Here is a 26,897-nt window from a genome sequence, read left to right as displayed (position 1 = left end):
TGTGTCTCTGTGTCCCCAGGCGTCTAGCCAAGTCCACTCTCCTGCTGATCCCCCTCTTCGGAGTCCACTATATCGTCTTTGCCCTCTCCCCAGAAGATGCCATGGAGATTCGGCTGTTTTTTGAATTGGCCCTTGGCTCATTCCAGGTAAGTTTCGGGGACTGTGACTTTAAGGTGAAAGAGGCGTTCTCTCTTTCCTTAGAGAAACCTGGAGGCCATATAAACAGCAAGTCAGATCTTCCCAGAAGAGTTTAGCTGTGCGGTTTGGGAAGATGGATGTCTCATCTGGCAGAGACCCAAGAGAGGCAGGGGCAGAACCTCACTGTGCTGTGTGACTGAAGGGCAACCAGTCAAACGGGGGTGAGAGAAAAAACTAAGGAGAGAGACACTGACTCCAAGAAAGACAAAAGAGAAGAGTAACACTAGCATGCTATATTGTGCAACTCTCAACAGCATCTTCACAGTCACAGTAATGTAAGCGCTGACAGCTACGGCCGAATCATCAAAAACTGGGGCAGGGAGATGAACTTTGTGGGAGGGTATTTCAAACAACAATATCCTCATGTTCATTCTGGGAAGTCCATAAAAATGCCCCAAACTGAAACATCCAGAAGTAGCAGCATCAGCATATTATTTAGAATCTGTTAAGAGAGTTCCAAGTAGTTGCCTCTGAGGAACAGGAAATGGGGGTGGGGAGAGTGTCAGGAGACTTCAGTTTTTTTGTGACAAAAATCATTTGACTCTTTGACTCATGTGCATACACACCTTATTAAAAATAAAAACCAACTTACAAGAAAAGAAAAAAGGGTAAAAGGCACCCACCTACTTATTTAACAAGATGTCATGAGGTTAAAAAAGGTAGAAAAGATGTTTGAACAGAAGGGACTCTTAACATGAATTCCAAACTTCAAAAGGTTCTTTATTTACTCAGAGCTATCTCCTTTCAGAAACAATGTGATGTCACTTTTGGGAAAAACATACAGATGACAGAAAACAAGTAGATGAGTGATCAGTGAAAAAAGAAAATAAAAGTCAAAAGAGTTCATACACAGAAACGAATTTGATAAAGTCTATAAAGGTGAAAGAAGTGGGTCATAAATTTGATTTGGAGTTTCCCAATAGCCAAAGCAAAGATAGAAACACAATCTGTTTCAAAATTTACAGTGTACATAGATGAAAACAAGCTAGGTCCCAGGAAAAGCCTACTGATAAAAGCTTTGGGGACTGAGAGAAATTTTTCCCAATAGGTTTTGCTAAAGCAGCCAGGTTGATCATCTTGCAGTCTTCCTCACCAGGCTGGCCGTGGCCTCAGGATGGTTGCTCAGAATGTCCCTCATTCCCAGAGTTCTGTTCAGGGTGGGAGTGACCAGGGTCATCTGTCATTCTCAGGTTCCAGGGAGGAGCACATTATTGAGTCTTCCCTAACCTTCACCTTCAGACTCTACCCCAGAGCTGTCTCCTCTTCCCCTCCTCTGAGCTTTCTTCTGCCCAGTCCCCCAGCAGCGCCCTAGACCTCTAGAATACCTGACCTCTTGTGTAACCCATGATTCTCCTTCTCTGGGCCAAAAAGCTTTCATGCCTATGGCTCTTATGCATGTGGAGGCTGGGCTCACAATGGCCCATTTGGCAGGTAAAAGATTCCAGGTCCAGATGGATGGAAGGCCTTGACCCAGCTGACAGTGAGTACTGACCTCTGAGAGACCATAGAGACCCAGGTCTGCCTCCCTGCCTGGATGGGGACTGCCTACCCCCAGAGCTGGGGCTTGTGGTTGGGGCTGTGGACTACCCAAGCAAAGGCCAATGGGCTTCTCTCTGGGGAATGGCTTATTGAAAGAAAACCAAAAGCACTTCCCTAATGTTCCCATAGAAATGTTTATAAAGAAAAAAGATCTTTAAAAGATTTTTTAAAGAAGAACCTTTGTTCACATATAAACATATTATGTTACTATATCATTATATATTATACATTTAAATTATATATAATACATATTTTTAAAATTTGTATTATGGAAAATTTCTTCCATATACAAAAGTGAAGAAAATAGTAGAGCGAACCCCTGCGTGGCCATTACCAATGGCCTATCCTGTTTCATCTCCATCCCCATCCATTCCTCCACTCCATCGCCCATCATTTTAAGCAAATCCAAGACATCATTTTATTTCAAATGTAAATATTTTAGTATACGTTTCTAAAAGACAAGCTTAAAGAACCACGATACCATTATCACTGTCATAGATTTTAAAAACTAAAGTTTATTAGCTCTTTCTGATTGTAGTAATAATACTCTTTTATTGAATTCCTCTGGAAAATAAGGAAAAGTTAAAAGAAAAATCTATCCGTAATCTCATAACCCATAATAACTTCTGTTAAGATGTTGAAGTATTTACTTCAAAGTCTCTTTTCCACCCAGGAAGACACACACAGATCTACCCAAACACACATGTAATTGGGATCATGCTGTGCGGTTTTGTGTCTTGCTTGTTTAATTCTGGACTTTAATTATGAACTTTCTCCCTTTCATTAAAATTCTTTAAAGACTTCATTTTTAATAAATGTATAAGAACTGTGGAGTTTCTTAAAGTTGCTGGCTATGTGAGGCCTGTCCTATACATACCTGGGACTCAGCTACTTTTCCCTCACCCAGGGCTTCAGCCCTCACTTGAACAGTGCAAATCTGTCCCTGGATTCTCATGGCCCAGACTGGTGAGGCCCAGGCAATCCTGAGCCCAGTGAGATGGGCAACAACCTTGGCTGGCAGCCTGACTGCCCGCTCTGGGCCAAGCACACACAGCTCCAATCTTGCCTAAGTCCCTTGTGACTCAGTTCCCTCACTGTGGAGGGGATCCTCCCACCTACCTCCTAGGGCTTTGGTAAGAATTAAAGGAAGCACCTGGAACCCGGAAGTCCACAATTACGCAGGCCAAACTATGCTCAGATTCAGCTGTTTTATTTCAAAGCCTGCTTATCATGCCTTCTGACAGTGGTTTCTAGTAAGTGATGCCTGTTTGAACCATTTGGGGATCTTTCAAAGCTACTATGCTCCCACTCTAAGACATTTAGATTTGGGGTACAGAGTGCAACCTCAGAAAAGCTCCCAGGTGATTCTAATATGCAGGATAACTTGGAAACCACTGCCTTAGTGTTTGCTGCCCCACACTCCAAATTGACCCCATTCTAGGCAGCAGTCATGGATGCCTGACATTCTAAAGCAAATCCTTTTCGTTTCGTCACTAAGACTTGTTAAATGCCAATACCCCTCAGCAGTCCTACATCTTAAGCTCACCACAGACAGGTTGGTTCCTTGCTCTTTGGAATCCTTTCCAATGTGGTAAAGGCAGGCCCAGAGAGTAGAGAGGAGGGTTAGGCCACCTGAATTCAGAGCTGTGGCACCCCGACCTCTGAAGGAGAAGGTGTTCACCAGATGCAGAAGCCTGAAGGCAAGGCCGATAAGGAAGACCAGGCTGGCCTGTGGTAGGCCCCTGAAGAGGTGAGCAGGATATTCGCAGTGCAGAGACCCTGCTTACAGCTCATGGTTCCATGCAGGCCTCTTAGGTTCAAATCCTACAACCAGACTGTTATCCCTACCCTGGCAGAGATCCATGCCAGAATCCCAGTGGACATCATCAAGAAAATAAGAGGTATCAAGGAGGCAGGGTCCTGATAGGCATAGAACCCCACCATGCCAGGAAACACAAGGCAGATGTAGCCCTCAATGCTTTCACCTCATCAGGGAGAGGCGTTCACCTGCCTGCCCATTAAGCACAGAGGTCAAGCCCCACTGCTGGCTAGCCAGAACCTGCACGCAAGCTTTGTTCTGATTACATATTCACATATTTTTTCAATATGAATAGTTGTCTATTTTTAACCATCTCCAGATTTTCAGCTTATCTTGAAAATGAGCCCACTTAGGTGCCAGGGTTTCGCATGAGCTGGCCCCAACACTTCGCTTCTCCAGAATGGCCCACCTGACCAGTCCGGGTGACGTGCCTTCCCCGTAGCCCAAGTCAGCAGCCCTTACTTTAATGTTACTGCCATATGAGTACGAGGTCTGTGCTAGACATTGGGAATGACAGATGAAAAGAGACCCCAAGGAGCCATCTGTGCTGAATGATGCCAGCACATCCAGGGACACTGGGAGGGCCCAACAGAGGACCCCCTACACCCCGAGGTGAGAGAGGTGTGGGAAGGCTCTGGAACACTTCCAAGCTGGGGGGAGTGAGCCTGAACCTGGTGATCGAAGAACTGGGGAGGAGTTTGGAGGAAGGAGGCTGGTGCTGGAGCATCTACACTGACCCCCTGTTGCCTCTGCTCCCTCCGCAGGGCCTGCTGGTGGCAGTCCTCTACTGCTTTCTCAACAGAGAGGTGAGTGTGCTTGGGTGGACCAGTTGCCTGAAGGAGCTCCCTAGCCACTGGATTCTGCTTCAAAGGGAACTACCCTGAAAAGGGGTGGGGAGGAGTGAGGGTGTGGATGGGTGAGGCCAGGGCCTCCTGGCTTAGGCATCTTCTAGGAGCCTGAGCTCACTTCATGGGAGCAACAGATCACCCAGAGAGCTTGGTAAACTTGCTGGATCCTACCCCCATTTCTAATTCAGCAAACAATGGTCTGGAGTGGAGCCTACGAATGTTTTTTAACAAGGACTCCAGGTGATTCTTTGGGAAGTTCGGGGAAATGGAGGAAAGTGCAGGTACTCCAACCAGAACCCAGGCTCCCAACTGTTCTGCTGCTTGCTGGATGATGTCACTGCCCTTCTCTGGGCCCCATCTCTAAGATGAGTGACTCAGATGACATGTTTGCCAAATTAATTCTCAGAGACCCCCAAACGAGCATTGACCCCTTGAAGCTTCTGCCCCTGCCCAGAGTATTTGTCAGGACACGAGGTTCCAGGCACACAGAAGCTGTGCAGTCATTAGTTGAACATAGCATTGCACATAAGCACAGCCTTTCTGTGACTGTTGACCATCTATCTGGTTCACCGCACTTGAATGGTGAATGGGAATAGCCTCGATTTTAGAAAAACCAGGTATTAAGCCTAGCCTCAAAAGGTTTTGTTGTTATGGCTGAAGATCGTGAAGGAAATTTATGAAGAGCAGCTCCCTGGCCCCTAGATAAGTTCTAAGCTAGGGTGGCTTCATGGGAATGTGTCCAATTATCACAGGTGATGTGGATGTTGACATTTTGGAATTTGTGAAACCATAAGCCCCTTCTTCCCAGCACAGTAGTGAGACTACAGCTGATTTATGCCCAGAGGAAGCTCTCAATACCGTGACATCCAGGCTGGTACTGGTCAATCTGGCCTGCAAGAGAGGGCAAGGTATGACCACTAGGCAAGAGTGGCAAGGACTGTGCAGAGGCCCCAGCAGGGTGAGCAGAACTCTGGGTACCGGGTCCTTTTCATTCTCCCCTCCTGGGCTAATGGCTGATTTCTGGGGCCAGGTGCAGCTGGAGGTACAGAAGAAGTGGCGGCAGTGGCACCTCCATGAGATCCCACTGCGTCCTGTGGCCCTCAGCTCCTCCTTTAACAATGGCACCAGCAGCCTTACAAACAGCACCAAGGGCAGCCTCTCAGGGCCTAGCCAGTGCACCTGCAGGACCAGCACCTGAGAGGATGGAACAGGGCCGGCCACCCATGGACAGAGGGCAAGCTGGAGCCTAAGAGGGCAGGACACTGCTACAGGACAGTCCGTTTTCCTGGCAGACGTCGTGTGCTTTCTTCTGTGACTACTAACAGTCTCCTCCAGGCCTTGGTGTGGGGATGGTGGGTACAGTGAGAATTCCTTAGAACTGAACTGATGGAGCTTAGATCACCATGGAGTGGGGGTGGGGAGAGAGGGCCTGGGATTTGGGTCTGTTGTGTTCTTCTGGAAGCAGTAGTTCAGGGGTCCCAGAAGGGAGCAGGAAAATAAATAAATGGTTACTGGGGCAAGATTTGGTCTGTATTTGTCCATCTTTTTGCTTTTGAGACACAGGTGAGGGAGGATGCTCTGGCCAACGCCCCTACCCCTTCCTAGAAAATGGGGCTTCCCTGATCCATGCTCTAGTTTTCAGGGACAAGCTTAGAAACCCAGGAAACATGAGCAATTGAGGCCCCTGGCCCTAGGTGGACCCTCACAAGACCCTCACCTGTCCAGCAGCTTTCATCCTAGAGCCTCAATACAATAGTTGAATTAATATGATCAAGTCCCAGTGGAGACTGGGAGAGCCCCAAGACCCCCAGCTCCCTTTTAGTAACCCTAGCATGATAAGGGGTATCCCTCTATTCTTACTCTTTCGGTCAGTTATTCACAGCCCTCCCATGCAGGTACCAGAGATGGACATGATCGCACTTGACGAAACAGAAACAGGTTTACCATGGGCCTACAATTTTCCCAAGCTATGGGCAAGGGAGTGGCAGAAGTCCAGTCCAAGGTTTTTGGTCTCAAATCCTCTTGCTCCAAAGTTGTGTGTTCTACACGGCTTGTTTCCCTGCCCCAATGGCAATTTTAGTCTTATCCTTTCCTCTCTGGGTATCAGTTCCCTCGAATGTCAATACTCCCTCCCCTCCCTGCCAGCCTTGTGAGGATTAAAGATGACTTTATATTTGAACCCTTTTACAAAATAAAACCTATGTGTGCTCAGGGGAACACATTCTGGACAGAGTGGAGAACTCTTCCCCTAGCGTAAAGAGCATCTTGCTGGTGGGTGGGCCCAGCTCTAGGCCTGGCTTTGGATGACCGTGGATGGGTGCTATTCTTCTCTTGCTCTGGCTCTCCACCTCCACACCTCTCCCCTGCAGAGACAAGGTGGTCACCCTTTGATTCTTGTAGACTGCTTCTGGGAAGAAAGCCAGATGCCTACTTCCAGGACTAAAAACTCAGCCTATACAGTGATGAGCTCTGTTTTCCAAAATACCAATTGTTCCACAACACCTTTCTTGAGGCATCTTCACAGACTATATACTTTTTGGAATAAAAGTTTTTTAAAAAATCACAAGAGGTAGGTATAGGTGCCCAGGCCAGCCTAGGAAAGGGACCAGCTGTGACAAGGGCAGGGCAGAAACCAAAACCTTATGGGATTAGTGGTGGCGGCCAGAATGAACCAGGGTAGACCAGAATTCATCAGGTGGGGGAGCGGGAAGGGAATAGTGTAGAATGGAATGGGCCAAGGGCAAAAGACACTGGAAAGGGGGCAAGTTAGGGCACACGAACACTGAGCTGCTGGCAGGGATGGAAATCTCCACTGGTTCCTGGTCCCCTTCACCTGCATTCATCCCTAGAACGGTTATTAACTATGACCCAAGGTCCAGACACGTGTTCTTTGAGTTATGTTCTAGGATCAAATATGGCACCCTGAGGCTGTCTGGTGCCCAGCAAAGATATACACACACACTCACCTCAGGAACGGCTGTGCATTAGAAATCAGGTGGACCTTCCTGGAGGTCTTGCTCAGAATTTTTCTCAAAGTGGGACAGCCAGCTGGCGCAAGCTGGGATTATCCAGAAATTATTGGGTTCCCCAAGGAGCAGGGATCAAATCAAGTCAAACAGTTTGAAAACCTACCATGTGCAAGAAACTCTGAGGGAATCCTGAACTCTGCCTCCCCAGCATGACCAAAGCTAAGGCAGGGAAATGCATACAAAGGACCTTTGACCTGGTGAAAGAAAAGTCCTAGGCACTGACTAAACACCCTTATCTGGCAAAAATGACCCATTCTTAGCAATCCCGGGAGGCCCTAGGAATCCTATAGCTTATATCCCAGTACAGAGCCATAAAATGTGTAGCCAGCCCAGGCACCAGTTACCAGAGCTGCTTCCAAATCTATACCTGTCCCAGGAAGGATTCAAGAAAAGGGTTTTAAAATGTGTTCTTCTAAAATCTACATTCTAATAACATGGCTAACCCTGTGCAGCTGGTGGCACTAAGGCACCCTCCTGGCTTCTGGCCCTGCAGACCAACTGCAAAGGTCCCTGGGCCATTTCTGTCTAACCATCCAAAAGTCACTGGCCAAGAGGCAGCAGTTTCAAGGTTATTGTCCCACCTTTATCCCACCAGAGGTCACACGTTGGAAAAGTCCCATCTTGAGCACACTTTGTTATAGAATCAGACATCCTCGGAGTGGTGGGGAAGGCTAAAATTTCCTTAGTTGGCCCCAGGGATGGGTGATGCTGTTGATGTGCAGGCCGCTGATGGCATTCAAGAAGAAGAGGAAGGAGGCTGTAAACTGGCACCAGAACATCAGGGTGAAGCCGATGAGTGTGACCTGGTTCCTGAGGAGGATCACAAAGCTCAGGAGCCCACCAGACGAGAGGACAAATGAGATGAGGAGAAGGACAGAGCCCAGGGCCCACTTGCGCCGTGAGTGGAGGTCGTCACACACCTGGGATACCATGAGGAGCTCCAGGCCAAAAATGGCAGCCACAACGGCCAAGGTGCTCACGCTGCGAGCCAGGCCCATGCCCACAGCCAGCCCTGGCACGTGGGACTGACTCAGGTCTCTGAGGCAGTGTGGCCCAGTCTGGTTGGCGGTGGTACAGAAGTGCCACAGCCCAAAGAGGCGGTCTTCAGCCAGGAGCCAGTGGCCATCACAGATGGAGACAGAGGAGAGTACCACAGCCAGGGCGGCACACAGGATGATGAGGGTTCGGATGAAGGATTCAAAGAAGTACCAGTGGGGCCTCTTTTGGCCCAGTAGCCTCTGGGCCTGGAAAATATCACAGAGGAAGCCTGTCAGAGAGGGCCCTGCCACACCCGTTCCAACCTCTTTAAGAAAGGCCCTGAGCATGCCTTCCACTTTCCCACAGCCTTCCTCTCTACTCTGGTCTTCAGTGACACCTGGCATGCCACCTTCACTCATAGCTTCCTCCCCAGCTCTTCCTTACCTTTCAGCAGACCCACCTTATCTGGGGAACCCTTCCCCCATTCTACCTGTTCCCTGTCGTCTTCCATTCAAGACCTATAAGCGTTGACTGTCCAGTTATTCACCAGGCCTGAACAGTTCCCTAACCTTTCTTTAATGATCTTCACAATGAGTGAAATCCAAATTCTAATGACTGGCAAATCCTAGTCCCTTCTGAATTCAGAAACCTGTTTGGCCTCGCTAGTGTGACCTTGAGCTTGCAGCTTGCCTGGGTTTCTTTGTAAGCAGAACAAGAAAACTGCCTGGAAGGCCATGAGGGTTGTAAAAATTACCAGAACATAATAGACGGTTAAGTTTCCCTCTCTCCCTAGGACTTACCCAGTACATGTCCAGTTTTCTCTAATCCCTGCCCAGCTGGTTCTGCACATTCTACATTCTGTCCAGGCCTCTGTTTTATTAACTTGTTTTCCTCGGTACTGATAGTGATGTTTGCACCTTGCCCTTCAGTCTTGCTTAGCCCATCCCAGAACTTGCTAACCAGACTGCCTGTCCTAGCAGCTTCTTGGGCTTGGGGTGGGGGTGGGGGTGGGGGAGCGCTGGCACAGGGCCACTGAGGTTCTCCTTCAGCCTCTGCTTTCAGCACTGGAATCCCCCTCCTTTCTTCTGGCAAGTTGAGCCAGGAGTCCAGTGAGTTGTCCCTTATCTCACAGCACTGGAACACTACCCTGGCGCTATTCCCAACCACCAACCCAGAAAGCAAAAGAAACAATTCAGAGTAAAAACCCCTTGCCCAACCCCAAAGCACTGCAGATCTGCCCTGCCTCCCTCTTCACCCCCAAGCGCATCCCCCTCGGCACCTCACTCAAGCACAGCAGCCCTCTTTCCAAGCCTAGGACAAGCCTAGAATTGTCTTCCCTCAGACCTACTGGCCCCCTCTTAACCAAAAGACTTCCCCAGTGCCTCCTTTTCTCCATTCTTCACATATCAGCTGAAATGTCACCTCCTCAGAGCCATCTTTCTGCCTATCCAACCCAAACTGGGTCCTTCCCTGTCATTTTCCGTCAGGCACCTGTTTGTTCTCTTCACCATTTTGACCACAAGATAACCATTCCCTTCTAATTTATAGTTATATATTGTCTATCTCGCTTGGAAACTGTGCTTTCCAAGAGGACAGGGCCTTCCATTTAGACTTTGATGTGTCCTCAGTACGTGGCATAGTGCTTAACCTGGGCATTCAATGCGTACTCAAGAAGAGCCATGGTATAAATAAACGGTCAAGTTTGCAACTACTGTCATTTCCATCTGAAGCTTCCTTTAAACCAGGTCTCCCTCCCAGTCATAAATTAAATCACACACTTTATAGTATGTGTAGAAGCAGCCTAGGTTACACCCCATCTAGGAAGGCAAGCAAACCAAGACAGCTCATGTGTAGCAGTCAATGCTGTGAAACTTAACAGGGACTATGGAGTGCACCCTATACCATGTGCAAATAGAGGATTCCAGAGACAAGTCCATGCCACATCTTTTTGTGAGGAACACAAAACAAAGCCACGCTCCTTGTTGAGTGCTGTGGTTATAGCCCTAGCAAGATCATCAGGATGGCTGCTAATCTGCCCACCTGAGCAGAAGCTACTGCTCATTTCAGTGCCAGGGATACATGAATAAGAATCTCATTTACTTTTGGCACTTCTGCATAGGTAGGGTCCTACTTTACTCTTAAACCTGTGAGGTTGGCAGAGTAGGAAAGTCTGTTGGGGTATGCTAAGAGGCAAACTGTTATGCAGAGATCAGGTGACTCGCCCAAGATCACTCACCTAAATCACAATAAAGCCTGTTACAGCTGCCAGGACAACCGTATAATTACAGAGCATGGAATGCATTCAGCCAATAAGCACCAACTGGAGCCTTCCAAGTACAGAGCCTTGGTGTTAGGGGCTCAATATTACTGATGAAGAAAAGGATTAGAGAGCACAGGATATCCAAGGGGTCAAGACCCTGACTCAGAACTGGAGACAAAGGCAGACTGAGGCACTGTAAAGAGCACCCAGGCAGAAGTCTGGGAGGTGGTTCTCAAACTGCGTCCCCTTGCTTCCCAGAGGAGCTTCCAGCTGCTGAAGCAGGGGAGTAGGGAAACTGAGCAGGCCAGCTCTGGGTCCTTTCCTCACTCCAACTACAGCAGATCCCTGTTATCTGCTGGAGACAGTGGGACTCTTAGGAGTCCGCAACAGAAAGCATTAGAAAAATATAGCTCTACTGCTAAGAAACAAACCAAGGAAACTTTCAAACCTATGTCTACAAACTATTGAAGGTCTTTGTCCTTGGGTGGTTTCTGAACCTCTTTAGCCTTTGTTTTCTCACCTATAAAATAAAGTTGGTGACTCCTGCAGGAAAGCCGTAGTCATAAAGGCACCTGGTGAGTTACACCATCCTTAGAGGTTGATAAGGTCCTAGGATGGGAGAGCCCCAGATGCAGAGGGCAAGTCACAAGAGCACAGGAACCAGAAACCTTCTGACCCAAGAGATCACTGTCTGGAGAACAAAGTATGTCCTGTCCCTCCCTGAGCCTCACTGTCCTGAACACAGACTGGACTTTACTCTCCAGGCCATCAAATATCACACCAGGATCAGAAAGAGAAGACACCTGATATCAGTTCATTTCTTCCCCCTCCCACTGTAAAACAAAACTTCGTTTAAACTCTCTGACTGCCAATAAAACTCCCAAGTGCTTAGCACATGAGCAGCTCCCACTTCCCTGGAGTTATTAATAATACTAGCACCTTCGATAATGTATATTGGTATCTTTATTTCCAGCCACCCGGCACCACACCCCAGCTTCTGTACTTCCACTAGTTTTCAGCAATCCAGAGCCTGAAATCTTCTCCTGGAGGGGCAGCTAGGAAGCAGCGTGGTTAATGAAGGGCCAGTGGACAAGAGGGGATGAGGGCAGTTGAGTCTTGCCCCTAACCTGCCAGCCCAGAGCTGTGTGATCTTGAGCAAGTCACTTTAATCTCTTAGGGCCTTAACTGCCTCCACTAAAAAAAGGGCAAACGTTTTCCTTTCTTCATCTGTAAGCCAGATGATTTCTAGTGACCCCTGGAACAGTGTCACTTGACACTCCTGGGCCACTGAGTCCATGCCAAGGTCTTATCTTCTTCTGTAACCCAGAACCCCATCTGCTGCCATCAACACCTAAGTAGGCACTTTGGTGGATCACTATTTATTCTCCACATTTCCAACACAGTCCCAAGATCTGAATCTCCACTCACTGCCCGCTCTGCCCAGGCCCAAGTCAGGCTCTTATAATTAGCAGGAAATTTCTTCAGTAGCTTCCTAAAGAGTTGGCCTGCCATTATCCTGTGAGAGTGGCCTGGCCTGCCTGCATGACCCCAGCACACTGGTTATAAAGTCCCAGGAGCCAGCCAATCTGCTTTTTAACTGTTTGACCTCTGGTAAGTTATTCTTTCTGTCTCTCCTTTCCTCACCTCTCAATGGAGATAACAGTACCCACCCTCCTGTAGTTGCTGTGGAGCTGAAATAAGTTATTACCCCAAGTGCTTAGTACAATCCCTCTCACCTCAGTTAAGCGTTCCTAAGCAGCAGTGACTATTGTCATGCAAGCATAGCACCTTCCCTCACAGGGCAGCAGCCTGTGCTGTCCCACCTCAGCATAGAGCTACTGGGCTTTACTTCATCTCCCCCATGGGCCTCCTCCTCCTTCCTCCACTAAAAATTGGTCTTCCCTGCTACCTGCTCCTCCTAGCCCAACTCAAAGGCCGCAACCCCCCCAATCTTGCCTGCCCTTTTTGCACCTCTTAATTCGGCACTCACTTCCCCTTACCTCTTCTAAATTCTTGTTTACAAGTCCCTCTCCCCAACTGGACAGTCAGCCCCTCCAGAGGAGAGACCAGACCCAGTCCCAGTCTCCACACTGCCTGTCCTGGTCTTCCCAAGGCCTGTCTCAGGAGGCTGCCGGTCATGACTCAAGATTCTGCCCCAGAACAAAGAGGAACTTGCTGCCTCCCTTTCCCTGCCCCCCACCCAGCCCACCCCAGCTGTGTACTGGCTGGCTAGAAGGGGTTTTGGGGTGGGGGTGCCCTGTGGGTGGGGTTCTTACTGTTTGGGAAAGGCAAAAAGAGTGAGATTTGGAGGCAAGAAGTCCTGGCTTTGAATCTCGATTCTACAGCTTAGCGAGCTGCCGCGGACAGGTTCGTTCACCTCCGAACTCATTATCACCTCTATAAAATGGGCGAAGCAGTATCTACCGGAGTCAGTGTTACGGAGGTCTGAGCACTTGCAAGCCTATCTAATCGTCAGGACAATCTAGTCGGCAGAGTCTGGGGGCGTAGAGCTGGTGGGATGCCTGCGCGTAAAGGAAGCTCGCCCGCAGTTTAGCGGTCCCGCCACTAACTTCACCAGGGAGAGCAGCACGCCCGAGGGGAGGGGGTAGGAATGGGTGAGTTCTCGGCCAACACAAACATCCTGCACCACCCCAAAGAAAAAGCAAAACTTGGAGGATGCGGCCGCTCCCCTCAGTGAAGCCTTTTCTCTGAGGCGTCCGTGAGTACTAGGGAGTCCAAACACCTCAAACGGAGTTATGAGGAGGGGAGAGTCTTTCTTGTCCCCAACCTGTAAAGTTCTAGCTTCTCCATAGACGCATCTTCAGGTTACATAAGGCAAGCCCCACTCACTGTGCAAGTGGATTCTGCTCATCCTCCACCCCAGACGCACCTCCTTTTTAAAAAGGAGAGGCCGTTCTGGTGAACCTAACCGACTGGCACTGGTAACCCCAAAGAGAAACAGAAAAAGTTTAGAAGCCTCGGGGGCTTGCAGGGTCGCGAGCGGAGGCGGGAGCAGTCGGCGCCGCAGGAGCACACTTGGGCGCGGGCGCCGCCAGGTTGCTTCCCGCCCACCTTCCTCCGAGCCCCGCAGGCTTGCAGCAGGGGGCGGGCACGGCGACGCACTCTCGTCCACCACCCCACCACCCACGGCCCGCCGCCGGCGATCGCTCTGGGTGTGAAGCCTCGTCCCTCCCCCACGGTGGGGCAGACCCTGATGGCTGAGGGCCTTGGGACTACCTGCACGGCGATGGCCGTCATGCTGCACCGGGGACCTGCCGCACTCCCGCCTCGTTCCCTCCCGCCGCCGGGCTGCTGCCGCCGGCTCCCGTCTTGGAACCTCTCCTGGGGGGCGGGGCGGAGCGGGGCGGCTGCTGGGCGGGCGGAGGGCGGGGAGGGAGGCAGCGTTCAAAGCGGAGCAATTAACCCCGGGGCGGGCTCGGCCGGCCCCGCTGCCCTCTGCGGCTCGGTTTTCGCTGAGTCAGCGGGGCGGTTGGGCGGAGGAAGGGGGGTAGGGCGGACACGGCGGGGAGCACCCGGCTCGCAGGGGTAGGATTCCCCGAGTCCGAGGGAGAAGGATGGGGCACGAGGGGAGGGGCTGCCCCAGCCGACGTCAGGCTCGGACTCACTCCTTTGTTCCCAAACCTTGGAGACTACTTGGCCTGGGGCGCAGATTCCTCGAGGGCCGGACGGCGCCGGCGGAAGGGCCCAAGAATTCGGTTCCAGCCCAAGCTTGCTAAGTCGAGCGTCCGTCGGGTAGTGAAAGAGGAGGTTCACACCCGGGCTCTGCTGCTTTCATCGCCAGCGCTGTGTGACCCTGGGCTGCTTGGTTAATGTTTCTAAGCCGCGGTTAGAATAAACGGAGTGGTACTATCTGGGACAATCCACCTTTCATCAGTTCTCTCTCCCTCAAAAGGGAATGTACAAACCTGTCGCCCTCCTAGCTTCCTCAGCGACCATCAAAAAGGCAAATGTGACCAAACAAACGTCATTATCCCTCCTGGAGTTTTGATGGGGCCTGAGTTCTCACCAAAATGGGATGGGACGAGGCTGAGGGTTCAAGGGCAGAAGTTTCCACTTAAGACCCACCTTTCCCATCTCACTTATAGGGAAGTGTGTTGGTAAGGAGCGGGGATCCTGCTTAAGGTAAAGCAAGATCCCCTTTCTCCCTAACTAAATGTAAAATTATTTGGCTCATTCAAGGCAGGCAGGCAGGCAGCTACCTCTGACATTACCCAAGAACATTCAAAACAACTACACTTACTTCTTTTCCCCCAAGAGCCCTGTGAGAAGAGGGGAAAGTTACAGTTGTCTGTGCATCTCCCAGTTAGATGTTTATCTGATTTCCTCCGCTTCCAGAGAAAAAAATCCTTAAACCCAGTCCTCAGGGCCCAGGCACCTGAGGGCCATGCCCTCATCATTCCAACCAATGGGAAACCAGGGCTAGATTTAACTGGCAGAACAAGTCTGGGTCTGAGTTCTTGCCAGAATCCTGCATCAAAATCACCTGGAGGGCTTGTTAAAACACAGACTGTAGGGCCCTACCCCAGAATTTCTGACCTAGTGGGTCTTGTGTATTTCTAACAATGTGTTGCTACTGCTGTGGGTCTAGGGGCCCTGCTTTGAGAATCACTGAGCTAAGACAAAGGGGAGCTAACCAGGCCCAGCCAGTTCAGCCCCTCTCTTCTGGGGGCCTTTCCTCCATGACCTCCACCTGCCTTCTCCCCAAACAAGGGCCCCAGAAGCCAGGTTCTCCTCCCTTCACAGCCTTGGGCTCTGGAGAAGGGCCTGACACAGGAATGGAGGACCTGGTCCTATTGGAGAACCTCGCCCTATTGGGGGACCCTTTACAGAGTCTAGATTGCTCTTTGGGAGGGAACTTTTCAGTTACTGGAGACCGCAGAATTTTATGTGACTAGGAGGGAAGTGCCTGGAATTAAAATCAGAACTGTCGAGTTGGGTAATCCATGCCCATCCTGTGCCTTCTAAGATTTCTGTGTCAGGCATGATTGCTTTTCTGGTAAGAATAGAAAGTCTTGAATCAGTAGAATTTAGAGCAACATGTCTTGTCAGCAAGATAGCTGAAGAGGCAGAAATGACTTAGGAATAATGAGGAAGTGACTGTCCAGTTCTAAGCATTTTATGGTCATTAAAAGGCCAAGGACACAGCTGGGAATCTGGGTGGAATATGTGCTGAGGACCAGTCATCACGCCTATGAGTTGGTCACTAGGGCTGGCCCTCTCCATTGTAGGATCCCAGAGTCTCCTACATATCACCACAGTGCCCAGGGCTTGGGGCTCAGTGGGCTGTGGCAGCTTCCAAAGCACTACCTTAGTATATTCCCAGCCGCTGGTAAGATAGTGAGAGAGGCAGATAACTCAGCAAGAGTGATTGTCTGGAAGGGAGGGGGATCCCCAGTGCCATGAGGATCCAGCAGGGGCAGAGGTGGTAATGGAATGATAGATAGGACCTGCCGTATGCAGCAAGTGGTACATCCTGTCACATCCAGCATGGCTCTGGAGAATGTACCTGAGTGGGAACGGTGGGAGATTAAGAAAAGAAAGAAGACAAAGCTGGGATCAGCAGATGCACTATCCACTGATGTTGGCGTATTGACCCAGTTTTATTTTTGCAAGCTGCTTTTTTTTATACAAGAGCATACAATTGCTAACTAACATAAAATTGTCCCCACCCAACTTACACACTCTGCTATAATCGTTTGCATTTCCATAGATTATCCCCATTCTTAGGAGGGTTCATAGAGATGAGGCAACCTTTGGTTGACCTCACAGATTGCAAGGACCTTGTCAGCTTGCAATCAGCTCTCCACAAGGACCCCTTGGAGTTAAAACCAGAAATAGCATGGGGTAAGTGGTGGCTCCTGGGACAGCACAAAACCTGCCCTTTTTCCCGACATTCTCTGCCTTTTCTCCAGACAGTGAGACAGATTCAATACCTGTACATCTCCCATCCCTATCTCTAGGCCTGGCCAAAGTTGGGGAACAAGGAATAGCATAAAGAAAAGAAGGATATAGCCCCCACTCCACACCTCCGAACACTCTTGTCTGATGAGAAGGACCTACTTATTGCTTTTAGAGAGTTCCAAGGCAGAGAGACACAGGTACTGATAAATGAATCAATAAGGACTAGATGTATTGGTTGGTCAACAAGCACTCTCCTACCTCTGGGCCTTTGTACTTGCTCCTTCCTCTGCCTGAAATGTATTCCTTCAAGACATTCACATCTAAGACTCACCACCTCACTATTTTGAGGTCTGGGCTCAGATGTCACCTTATCAGAAAGGCCTACCATGACCACCATATACATCTCAAATAACCCTTTCCTTTTCCCTTCCCCCCTTATCACCACACACACACACACACACGTGCACACGTGCACACGCACACACACACACATACATCCCCTTTCCCTCTATAGTGTAAGTTTCAAGAGGCCAAGGACTTTGTGATGTTCTCTGGTATGTCCCTAGTGCACGAATCAGTTGATTGAATACCTAATGTAGGAGGAGACAAGGGAAGTAAAATGTTAAATCAAAATGTTAAATCAAAGTGATCGGCCAGAGGAGACGAAACTGAGGGTGAGATTGAGCCGAAGCGAAGTATAAAACAGGCTTTATTAGGGTCCGCGGGCGAAGTTCACTGGTCCTGAGGAAAGGGGCCAGAGAAGTCCCGCGTGCCTGGGGTATAGGCGCGGTTTTTAAAGATTTTGGCCCAGGATGTCGGTGGGGTTACAGGGCAGGGACTTTTCTATTTGGCTGATCTTGCTGCCCGGGAAGTCTCTGCTGTAACTTTGATCATGAGCCGTTGGCCATCTTAGGTATTGAGCCACCTTCCTGCTAGCATAATGGCGCCTGTGAGCAACCGAACACAAAGCTACCTACATTCGGAGACTGCAATATGCTAATTGGGCCTATGTCCAGATCAGGAAGAAACCTGCAGAACAAAGGAAGATTTCTGCTGGGATTGCTAACAAACTATTTACCCATACCATGAAAGGAAAATAGGAAAACAGAGTCTTTAAGTTGTGCCCCACGCAAAGTAAAGTCATTCATTCCCTATGGCTAAAACCATAGAAAACCTATGACTCAAAGTCTGGGAACTGCCAGCATGCCTTTCACACTGCATATTCTTACCTTTTCATGCTACATACTCTTATTTTTTCACATTGTATGCCCATACCATCAAAGGAAAATGGGTTAACAAAGTCTTTAAATTATAATTCATCAACTAAGAATGATATATAAACTAATTCCACAAACTTCTGGGGTCCTTCTCAGTGTCTTTTCCTCTGTCTCTCTCATCGTCATCGTCTCTATATTTTCTCTGTCCCTCTGAGTCTCTTGCAGGTTCTTGCTTAGCTCTGAGAGGAGACCATGTTTTGTCTATGGAGCATTACTCCTTCTCTAATAAAATTTCCTTTTGATTCTAACGTGTATGCATTTGAATTCTTTGTTGTGTTTCATCAAGAACCCGCTAGGTGCAGGGCTACTTCAGAGAATTTGCCCTTTCCTGCATCATACCTAAGGGGTATCTACTACTGTCCTGGGCAATAAGAGATGAAGAAGATAAAGGCAAAATATCTGTCAGTGGTAAAGAGCTTGAGTTTTAGGGTCAAAATCTTCCTCCACTTTATTTCTGCTCCCTCCTTGACCTGCCCAGTTCAGGCCCACATCTTCTATCTCTCTATTTCCTCATACACCTTGTCCACTGCATTCTCATCTCCATGACTCTAGCTGCATCATCTCTAAAGTGGATGCCCATCTCTAAAGCCTCCTGCCTGGCCTCCCTGCCTCCATCTCACCCCTTCTATCCCTGCATAGCTTCCCATCCCTTCTTTCCCAAGGCTTAGGAGGATAGAGTTATCTGGCCCCTACCACCTCTCACACCCTCAGCTCCAGTCACACTTTTCAGCTTAGGTCCTGGGCTGGAAGTTCCAACTAATCTTAGGACTTCTGTTCTCAGTGTTCTCTCTGTGTGGCAGGCCTTCCCCTGGGGTCTGCTATTGCCTCTTCAGGAGCCTCCTTTGACTTTCCCAGCCAGAGTATCACCCACATGCACTCGCCCCTATTACCTTTGTATTTTCTTGATCATTAGCTGAATTTCTCTATTTGTCTGTTTCCTGAATTTTCTGTTTTCCTCTCTAAAATGCTATACTCTAGGTGTCTCTCTCTCTCTCTCTCTCTCTCTCTCTCTCTCTCTCTCTCTCTCTCTCTCCCCCTTCCCCTCTCCCAGTTCCAAGAATGGGGACTGGTCAATAGTTTGTTAAGTAACCAACCAGGCTTCAAATGCATTCGGGACAATTACTTCCCTTCCGTGAGCCTTGGTTTTCTGTCAGGTGGGGAAACATATTTCTCTTGGTATTGTAAGGTTCCCATGAGGCAGTGAGTGATAAGTGCTCAATAACTTATGATCTTGACCATCCAGTGTCCCTGACCCCAGGAAACCTTAGATGGAAGAGGCTGGCTCCATCTCTGCTGTTACGGAGCTTCAGTCTAAAGAGGCAGATTCTTGCCCTGGAGTTTTCTCCTTTGAGCAGGTTACAGGGCAGGGACTCCTAGTCTAAGGGGCAAGGTGGGGCAGGCACACTCTGGAAATGCAGAGGTAATAACAAGGGAGTGTGTTGGGAGCCCGCCCCAAGTTCACTGCACAGTCTCAGTGCTGCTGACTAACCATGCCCGCCCCCTTGCCAGCTTTTCAATCTCTCCAACTGCTGCCTCCTCTGTGGTCTTGGAGAGGGAGCAGCACCAGCCCCGTGGCCTCTTCCTCCCTCTCTCCCCTCTTCTGCCTGATGCTCTGCCTTCACACACTGGTTCTATCTCTTCTCCCAGCCCCCTCCTCATGATTTTGTGATTACAGGCCAGTTCCATTCCCTTCCACACCAGGTCTCCTGCCCTTTGCCTTCTGCCTTGAGCACCAGCCCTGCATTCCAACCTCTACGCAGAGGCACCGTGTTGCAACACAGATCTTGTTTATCACATTCTAGTGGGACTGGGGAGTGGGGGCCCTCAAGGGGCTTTCCCTGCCCTACTCTGTGGCTTGCCTCTGTCTGCCTTCCCTCTGAGTAGGTCTCAGGTGTAATGTTTACCCTACATCTGCCTCAGCCAGCCCAAGGCACCAGCTTCTGATGAGGGAGGTAAGGAGGGGAACTGGCTGCAGTTGGAGCAATGAATGAATGGAGTGGGAACTAGTTACCTTTCCTGGATGTCTCTAAATATCAAAACTCCCCTCAAAATTTTTTGAAAGTGATGGGTAGTGATGCAGATGAAACTTCTGAGGGTGTCCTTTCAGTGGGATCTCCAATTTCTAGTCTTTGGTCCTTGAGATAGTAGCCCTCCAAGGCATCAGGACCCGAGGGATTCCAGGTAGACCTTAAAATTGCATGAGGAAGACTCCTAGCACCTTCTTCTTTGTAGGCATGGTACTGGATTTGTTGGCATACTCTGAGACACCCAGTCTCTTGGGAATGATTCCTTCTTAACCAAACACATCCAGGATGAGTAGACCAGTAGCCCATCCCCACCCTAACCCCCAATAAGTCTCTGCTCTTCCCTAAACAGGTCACCTCACTGGGATCAAAGGGCCCAGGAAACAAAATCAGGCACCAGGAATTAGTGTGGAGCATAGAATGATGACAAGGGCAATTAAATAATTTAGACAGGGCTTTGCCTCAGCTCTGGGAAAGCCAGGAAATAATCCACCATCAACATGATTAGATTTGATGTCCAAAGATCTGGAGGAGTGGTAAGGAAGAGAAGATCTCTAGGGCAGGGGTTCCAAACCCCTGGGCTGTGGACCACTACCATACTGGTCTGTGACCTGTTGGGAGCCCGGCCATACAGCAGCAGATGAACGGCAGGCAAGTGAGCAAAGCTTCATCTGTCTTTGCAGCAGCAGCTCTCTAGCGCTAGCATCACTGCCTCAGCTCCACCTCAGATCATTAGGCATTAGATTCTCACAGGAACACAGGTTGTGGACCACTGCTCTGGGGGAGTCACTGATGGGAGAATGATCTCCCCAGGAGGATGGGGCAGCCTCCAGGCCTTCATTTTCAGTCAGTGGGGTTTGGGAGTTTGCGCACTGGCTGCTTATCACACTCAGTCTGTAGACATGTTTTGTTTTGTCCACAAATTGTTTTTAATCAAAAGAAAGAAATGTCCATTTAAAAGTAAGGAGGTTATATACTAAATTCTGAATTTCTGGATTCTCCTGAAAATGAGACACTGAGGAACTCAGAAGGTCCTGTTTCCTGTTTGGCTGGCTGCCCCATGGACATGCTGTGTTCTGCGGGGACCCCCTGTCTTACCCTGGCTCTGTGCACACCTCTGTGTTGCCTCCTGGTCCTCAAAAGGATTTCAGTTTGGAAGCCCAGCTCTGCATTGTGCCAGTAAAGGAAGCTAGCCATGCTTGCAGTGTCTGCATATTTTCACTGTACCACCGTGACCATCCTTAGCCTGGCCCAGTTTTTGTTCTGTGTAACTCTGGCCTGCTGGAGACCCACCCCAGCCTCTCCTGCCCAGACTCATGCCAGTTCTGCTGCAGCCCTCACCCATATGGCAATGCTCTCTCACTTCTGGGTTCAGTTTCCCCAGAGTGAATCAAATGAGCCAGGCCGCTTAATTTAAAGGTGACCAGATGGACTGAATGCTGGTTACTTTGGGACTGTGGATCCAACCGGATCCAGATAAGGGGTGACGAAGGGCTGGGGGCAGGGTCATGTAGTATAAAACATGGCCTCCTGGGCAACAGATGCTATGGGCAAGAAAGAGATGGCAATGAGACAGGGGCTATGCACCCAACAGAGAGCCCCTCTCTTGGGCCGTGGTGGCCCTAATCTTGAGCCTCTTGCCCTGAAGCATGACAGAATGTACTGAACAACCATGACTCCATAACTTCTTTCAAGCTACCAAGCCAACCACCCGCTTATTAGCTGGCATCACCTTGCTGACAAGGAGGGGACCCTTCCTCCTCTCTTCAGATCCTCGTGAACTGATTCTATTAGTACATATCAAGAATTCTAAATGTGCCATTCTCCAGCTTCTGCATATTTTTTAGATATTTATGTGATTCTCAAACTTTTCCAGTAAGAGATCTACCCCTGCCCCATCTTTTTGTTTAGTGGGTTCAGGGCCCTGTTAACCATTCTTCTCTAAGCCTGGCACGTGGGCATGATCCTTGTACTCCAGATCCTCCTGGGGTTTATTTTCTTTTGTTCATTTCCCCATTGGTATCCCTTCTTATGTGTTTGATATATATTCTTAACTATGTGTGTATCTGTGTGTGTGTTTGCTTTCCTAAGTGGCATTGTGCTATAAATCTTGTTCTATTTTCTACTTTTCTTACCCAACAGAATAATTTAAGACCATCCTTGTTGATGTATGTATACACCTAATTTAGCGTTTTACAAATGACAGTGTGGATTAAAAGCGGGGGGGGGGGGGGGCACGGGGGGGGGGAGTTCTGTGGAAAGTAACCTCATAGGGTGATCTGATCATTAACTCCTAACTAGGCAGGTCATGGTAGTAGTCTTGCCTCAGGCCTATAACTTCTTTAGTAAAAGGCTTATCTTTGCCTTAAGCAAGCCCTGCCCATTGTTTCTGTGCATCTAGGTTAACACACTTTTGAAATAATCTTTAACCACCCTCAGGAGAGCACATAATCTTGTTAACTATCCTGGAATCCAATGCCTGTCCTGCTTTCTCCCACCTGCATATATGTTCCCTCCTTAATTTCAAAAGCATAAAAGAAACTACGAAATTATTATTTTCCAGAGCATTTGAGATCTTGCTTCCAAGCACGTGTCATCAGTTTGGCTCAAATAAACTCATAAAAATTCTCTACAGGTTTGGACATTCTTATATTGACAATAGGTTAGGTCCCAATAGTGGCTAGTGAAACCAATTTGGTAGGGTAAAGGCAGAATTTATAAAAGATGAATTGGATGGAATAGAAAAGATCAGAGTGCCTTAAACCTAATCAGGGTATATATCATTTCGTAAATTTGTTTTCAAAAGTAGAAGACGTATGGATGCAGGTTGTAATGTGAAAGTATTTCTTCTTGTTGTGAGTCCCAGTAAGACAAGTTTGAGAGTCTGGTTCATTCTTTGATGGCTCTGCTTATTCATCCACGCATTTAATTTGTTCATCTTAGTAATGAACAATCGGTCACTTCAGAGCCTCACCACCACACTGATGAATATCTTGGTCCATGTCCTGCCCTGTGGGGAATTACTTTTGTGCTATATACTACCAAGCAGGCTGATCCAGGCTCATAGACCAACTCGAGATGCCAAAACACATGAATTATTACGTCAATTTAAAGCACACAATGAGAAGACAGGGGAGAGACTGAGCGGATTCATATACCTAGGATAGGGTGCAAGAGGGTTAGAAGGCATGTATCACCTGAGTCCTGCGTAACTGGGTATGCAATGCTCACATGTCCTATCTGTTTCTCTCTCTCTTTTGCTCTCCCTCTGAAATTAGCTTTTTACACTGAAGCTAAGTTGTAAAGGCTCCAGATGAGGTCTGAGTAAGGGGCCCAACTGACAGAGGTGCCCCAGTGCAAACACACACACTTCAAGTGTCAAAGTTTTGTAGCCGCTAGCCCCTGAAAGACACATGGACCACCAGAACTCAGTGAGTTATAGGGAACACACTCTTTATTCAGCCAGCTGGGTCTGCCAGGGGTATTCAGACCCCAAATTAAGCAACCCTGAAATGTAGAGGTACAGGGTTTTTAAGCCCCATATCTCATTCTTCATTCTGTCTAAACACAAAGCTCTATTTTTCTTCTATTCATTACCTGTCAACCCACAGGTTGGGTGTGCAAGTGGGAGTACAGAAGCAGAAAGCTTATTGTTAGAATGTTATGTTCCCATAGGTAATAGCCTATGTTCCCATGATGATAGTCAAGCAATCATGTTCCCAGCCAGCACATTCCCCACTGACCTTAGCAGAAAATCAAACCCTTTGATTCTTCATGCGGAATTTGCTCATAGCCTCTATTTCATAATACTAAAAGTCTAATAGAATTAATTCTCTTCCTTATATATGCAAACAAGAAATTAAGAAAATATGGGCCAAAAGTTACAAGAGGAAGAGGAGGATTAAAGGTCCAGCTACAGAAAATAGAAAGATTGTTAGCCATGGTGACCAACTGAACATCCTATGAAACCAGTTATTTGATTCTAGTCTCTGTCTTTCCCTGACATCTAACTTATCCGTACTAGTCGGAAGCTTTCTCTAATTATTCCAGAGTTATTGGCATAAAAGCAACAGATTTCATCTGGAGCTGTACATAATCCATCTTGTTCTAAGAATAATAAATTTAAACCTCTTCTGTTCTGAAGGACTACTTCTGCTAGTAAATTGACTTGAAGTTAGCCTGCTGAGCTCAGTTAAATTTAGGGAAGTTCCTACCCTGACATAGTAAGGGGGTTTTGGGTTTAGGCACAACAAGCAATCTTGTCCTATGTCTGGGTGGTCTTATTTAAGACCTTGTGTATTGTCGTTAGCAAAGTTATTAATGTTCCTTCTGGTTCTGGTTGTGGTTGGTTGAATGCCTGGGCTAAAGAGGAAAAAAGGAAGAAACAGAGGGTTATACTTATGTACACTTGAGTCTTAGTCTTAAGGGCCCGTCTTCCTGAGCTGTCCACTTTCGTGTTGCCTTAATGTAGGAGTGATAAATCCATGATGGGATGCCATCTACTCTAACTGCAGTGGGCGTTACCAGGTAGACAGTGAAGGGTCCTTTCCATTTGGGTTCTAGTCCTTTGGAAGTGAACTTCCAGATCCACACAGAGTCCCCAGGCTGAAACTGATGGGGAAATCTGTCCCCTGGGGCTGAGTGAACAGCACAAACCTTCTGTACACTTTGAAGGGCCTGTAAAAACTTAAGTAAGACAAGGTTACACATTTCTGCCTTTTTCTCATCTTCTATTCTAGGTACTAAAGGTGGGAGTTTTCCAAAGAAAATTTCAAATGGGGTGAATCCATTAATATATGAAGTGCACCTGGCTCGGAGAAGAGCAAAGGGAGAAGTTCTACCCAGGTCCCACCAGTTTCTAATCTAGACTTGACTAATATCTCTTTTAGGGTTTGATTCATTCACTCTACTTGGCTTGAACTCTGGGACTGGTAGGCGCAGTGAAGTTTCCATCGCAAATTTAGGTAGCTAGCCAATTGCTGTGATACCTTTGCTATGAAGGCTGGCCCGTTATCCAACCCTAAAGTTCCAGGGAGACCAAATCAAGGGAGGATTTCTTGTAGTAGTTTTTTAGTAACTGCTAAGGCAGTTTCTTTCCTGGTGGGGAAGGCCTCTACCTATCCTGAAAAGGTGTCTATAAAAACAAGTAAACGTTTGTAGCCCCCCACAGTCAGGGTTACCTCAGTGAAATCGACTTCCCAGTGGTCCCTCAGATAAGTTCCTCTTTCCCTATGCTTAGGTTATTCTATTTTCCCCTTTTTTGGATTAACTTGGGCACAAGCTGGGCATCATGAGGCAATCTCCTCTGCAGTTCTTCCCCCTTCTAACAAGTGAAAGTAGAGGTCTAAAGTTTGGAGCATCTTAGTTCACCCTAGGTGTATGGTCTGGTGTAGTTGGTGGAGGAGAGTCCTTCTAACGGCCCATGAGAGACCAATTTTTCCATCTGGGATTGTCCACCACCCCTGTTGGTTCCTAGTGGCTCCCTTGTCTTGAAAATATATGTTCTCTTCTGCCATATAGGTCAGAGACGGAGGCAGTTCTGGGTAAGGAGCAACAGTCAGTAGATGTGGTGGGGGCCCCACTGGCCTTGTGGCCACTGTTCTTGCCTCTGCATCGGTTCGTTGGTTTCCCTCAGCCTCAGGACTATTCCCTTTTTGATACTCTTTACAAAGAACAATAGCGAGAGCCTTAGGCATCCATATGGCTTCAAGTAAGGCTAAGATATCCTCCTTGTTCTTAATGTTCTTCCCAGCTGAAGTCAAAAGCTCTCTTTCCTTGTAGATGGCTCCATGTACATGTGCAGCAGCAAAGGCGTCAGTGTATGTTGTGACTGCCTTTTACCTTTCCCCATCTTAGTGCCTCAGTGAGGGTGATGACTTCAGCCTTTTGAGCTGAAATCCTATGGGAAAGAGCTTGTGACCAGATGGTGCCAATTAGAGTTACGACTGACGACTGACCGCTGCCCCAGCATACCTCCTTCCTTCCTGCATGAAGCTGCTCCCATCTGTGAATAGAATTTCATCGGCCTCAGGCAGAGAGAAGTCTTTGAGGTCTGGCTGCAAGGAACAGACAGCATTAGTGAAATCTGTGTAGTCATGAATGGAGGAGGTCTCGGGGTCTGAGTCTGGCAACAGATTGGCTGGGTCGATGACAGTAGCTTTGGATTTTAGCCATATGTTTGGGGTCATCCAGTGCTTCCTTGTTGTTGAACACTTTCTAGGATATCTCAAGTTGAGACAGGTTCATCCCTGCAAAACCTTCTAATTTTTGCAATTTCTCCCAGATATCAGGGGCTGCCTGAGTAGCAAAGGCTATTTTAATTTCCTACTGGTTCTCAGGGGCCTCAGGATCAGTGGGGGTGTATACCCGGTACATCTCGTTCAAGAAACACTCCAGGGGATTCCTGGGGTTCCTCCCTGTATAACTTCAATTACCTTAGAAAGGTTAATTGGCTGACGAGCAGCCATCCTAATCCCCTCAATTAGAATCTGGTGGTACTGACCCAATGCCATTCTCCCTGCCTGAGAATTGTGTCCCAGTCTGGATGAGTAAGGGAAATTCCTCCTCAATCTGTTCCCGTGCTTCCTCAACTCTCCTTCCTCCCGCAGCTATCTTTTGTGTTTCAGTCCAAATGCATCTGGTTTCTTGGGGGGTAATTGAAAGCTGTTGGCAATTGTCCCAGGTGGAGCAGTGAGTCTGAAAGACACTTTCTAAGAGTCCCATTAATGCCTGGGGTTTCTCAGAGAAAGGCGGATTTTGTACCTTCCAGTTGTACAGGTCATTAGTCGAGAAAGGCACATAAACCATAAAGGGCCTGTTTGTGTGTTGTCCCTGGGGTGGTGCTTCTCGCAAAGGGAGGATGGCCGGGGTGGTGATATCAGCTGGTGCCCTTCCTGGAGTGGGAGCAGGAGGCCCATAGAGATTACTTTCTGGCCCTTTGAGGAGGTGAGGTGGTGCTATTTGGCCTCTGTTGTCCTGGATTATAGGGTGGGGGAAGGTCACT

The 26,897-nt window shown here is 48.3% G+C and overlaps 2 protein-coding genes across 8 annotated transcripts in view; one reads left to right on the top strand and one right to left on the bottom strand.

The window, feature by feature from the left end:
• Window positions 1-5,630, top strand: part of SCTR (secretin receptor) — a 75,905-nt gene extending 70,275 nt beyond the window's left edge. For all 6 annotated transcript variants that reach the window (XM_016151408.2, XM_016151410.2, XM_016151411.2 and 3 more), the window contains 3 exons: window positions 20-146; window positions 4,321-4,362; window positions 5,435-5,630. In XM_016151408.2, coding sequence (XP_016006894.1) covers window positions 20-146; window positions 4,321-4,362; window positions 5,435-5,602 — 337 coding nt within the window. In that variant the 3' untranslated portion in view covers window positions 5,603-5,630. The remainder of the gene's footprint in view (window positions 1-19; window positions 147-4,320; window positions 4,363-5,434) is intronic.
• A 691-nt stretch (window positions 5,631-6,321) lies between these two features.
• Window positions 6,322-14,022, bottom strand: TMEM37 (transmembrane protein 37). 2 transcript variants are annotated; one of them, XM_016151416.2, is made up of 2 exons: window positions 13,909-14,022; window positions 6,322-8,677 (listed from the first exon to the last, which is right to left on the bottom strand). In XM_016151416.2, exons 1-2 carry the CDS (start codon window positions 13,927-13,929, stop codon window positions 8,105-8,107), a joined length of 594 nt encoding a protein of 197 aa, XP_016006902.2. In that variant the 5' UTR covers window positions 13,930-14,022; the 3' UTR covers window positions 6,322-8,104. The 2 variants fall into 2 exon arrangements, with proteins under 2 accessions (XP_016006902.2, XP_016006903.2); XM_016151417.2 differs by lacking the exon at window positions 13,909-14,022 and adding an exon at window positions 9,212-9,382.
• Between the last annotated feature and the right edge of the window lie 12,875 nt (window positions 14,023-26,897).

Source organism: Rousettus aegyptiacus, unplaced genomic scaffold (assembly GCF_014176215.1).
Source record: "Rousettus aegyptiacus isolate mRouAeg1 unplaced genomic scaffold, mRouAeg1.p scaffold_m13_p_2, whole genome shotgun sequence".
In the NCBI taxonomy this organism is placed as follows: domain Eukaryota; kingdom Metazoa; phylum Chordata; class Mammalia; order Chiroptera; family Pteropodidae; genus Rousettus; species Rousettus aegyptiacus.
This window is presented reverse-complemented; position numbering and strand designations above follow the sequence as displayed.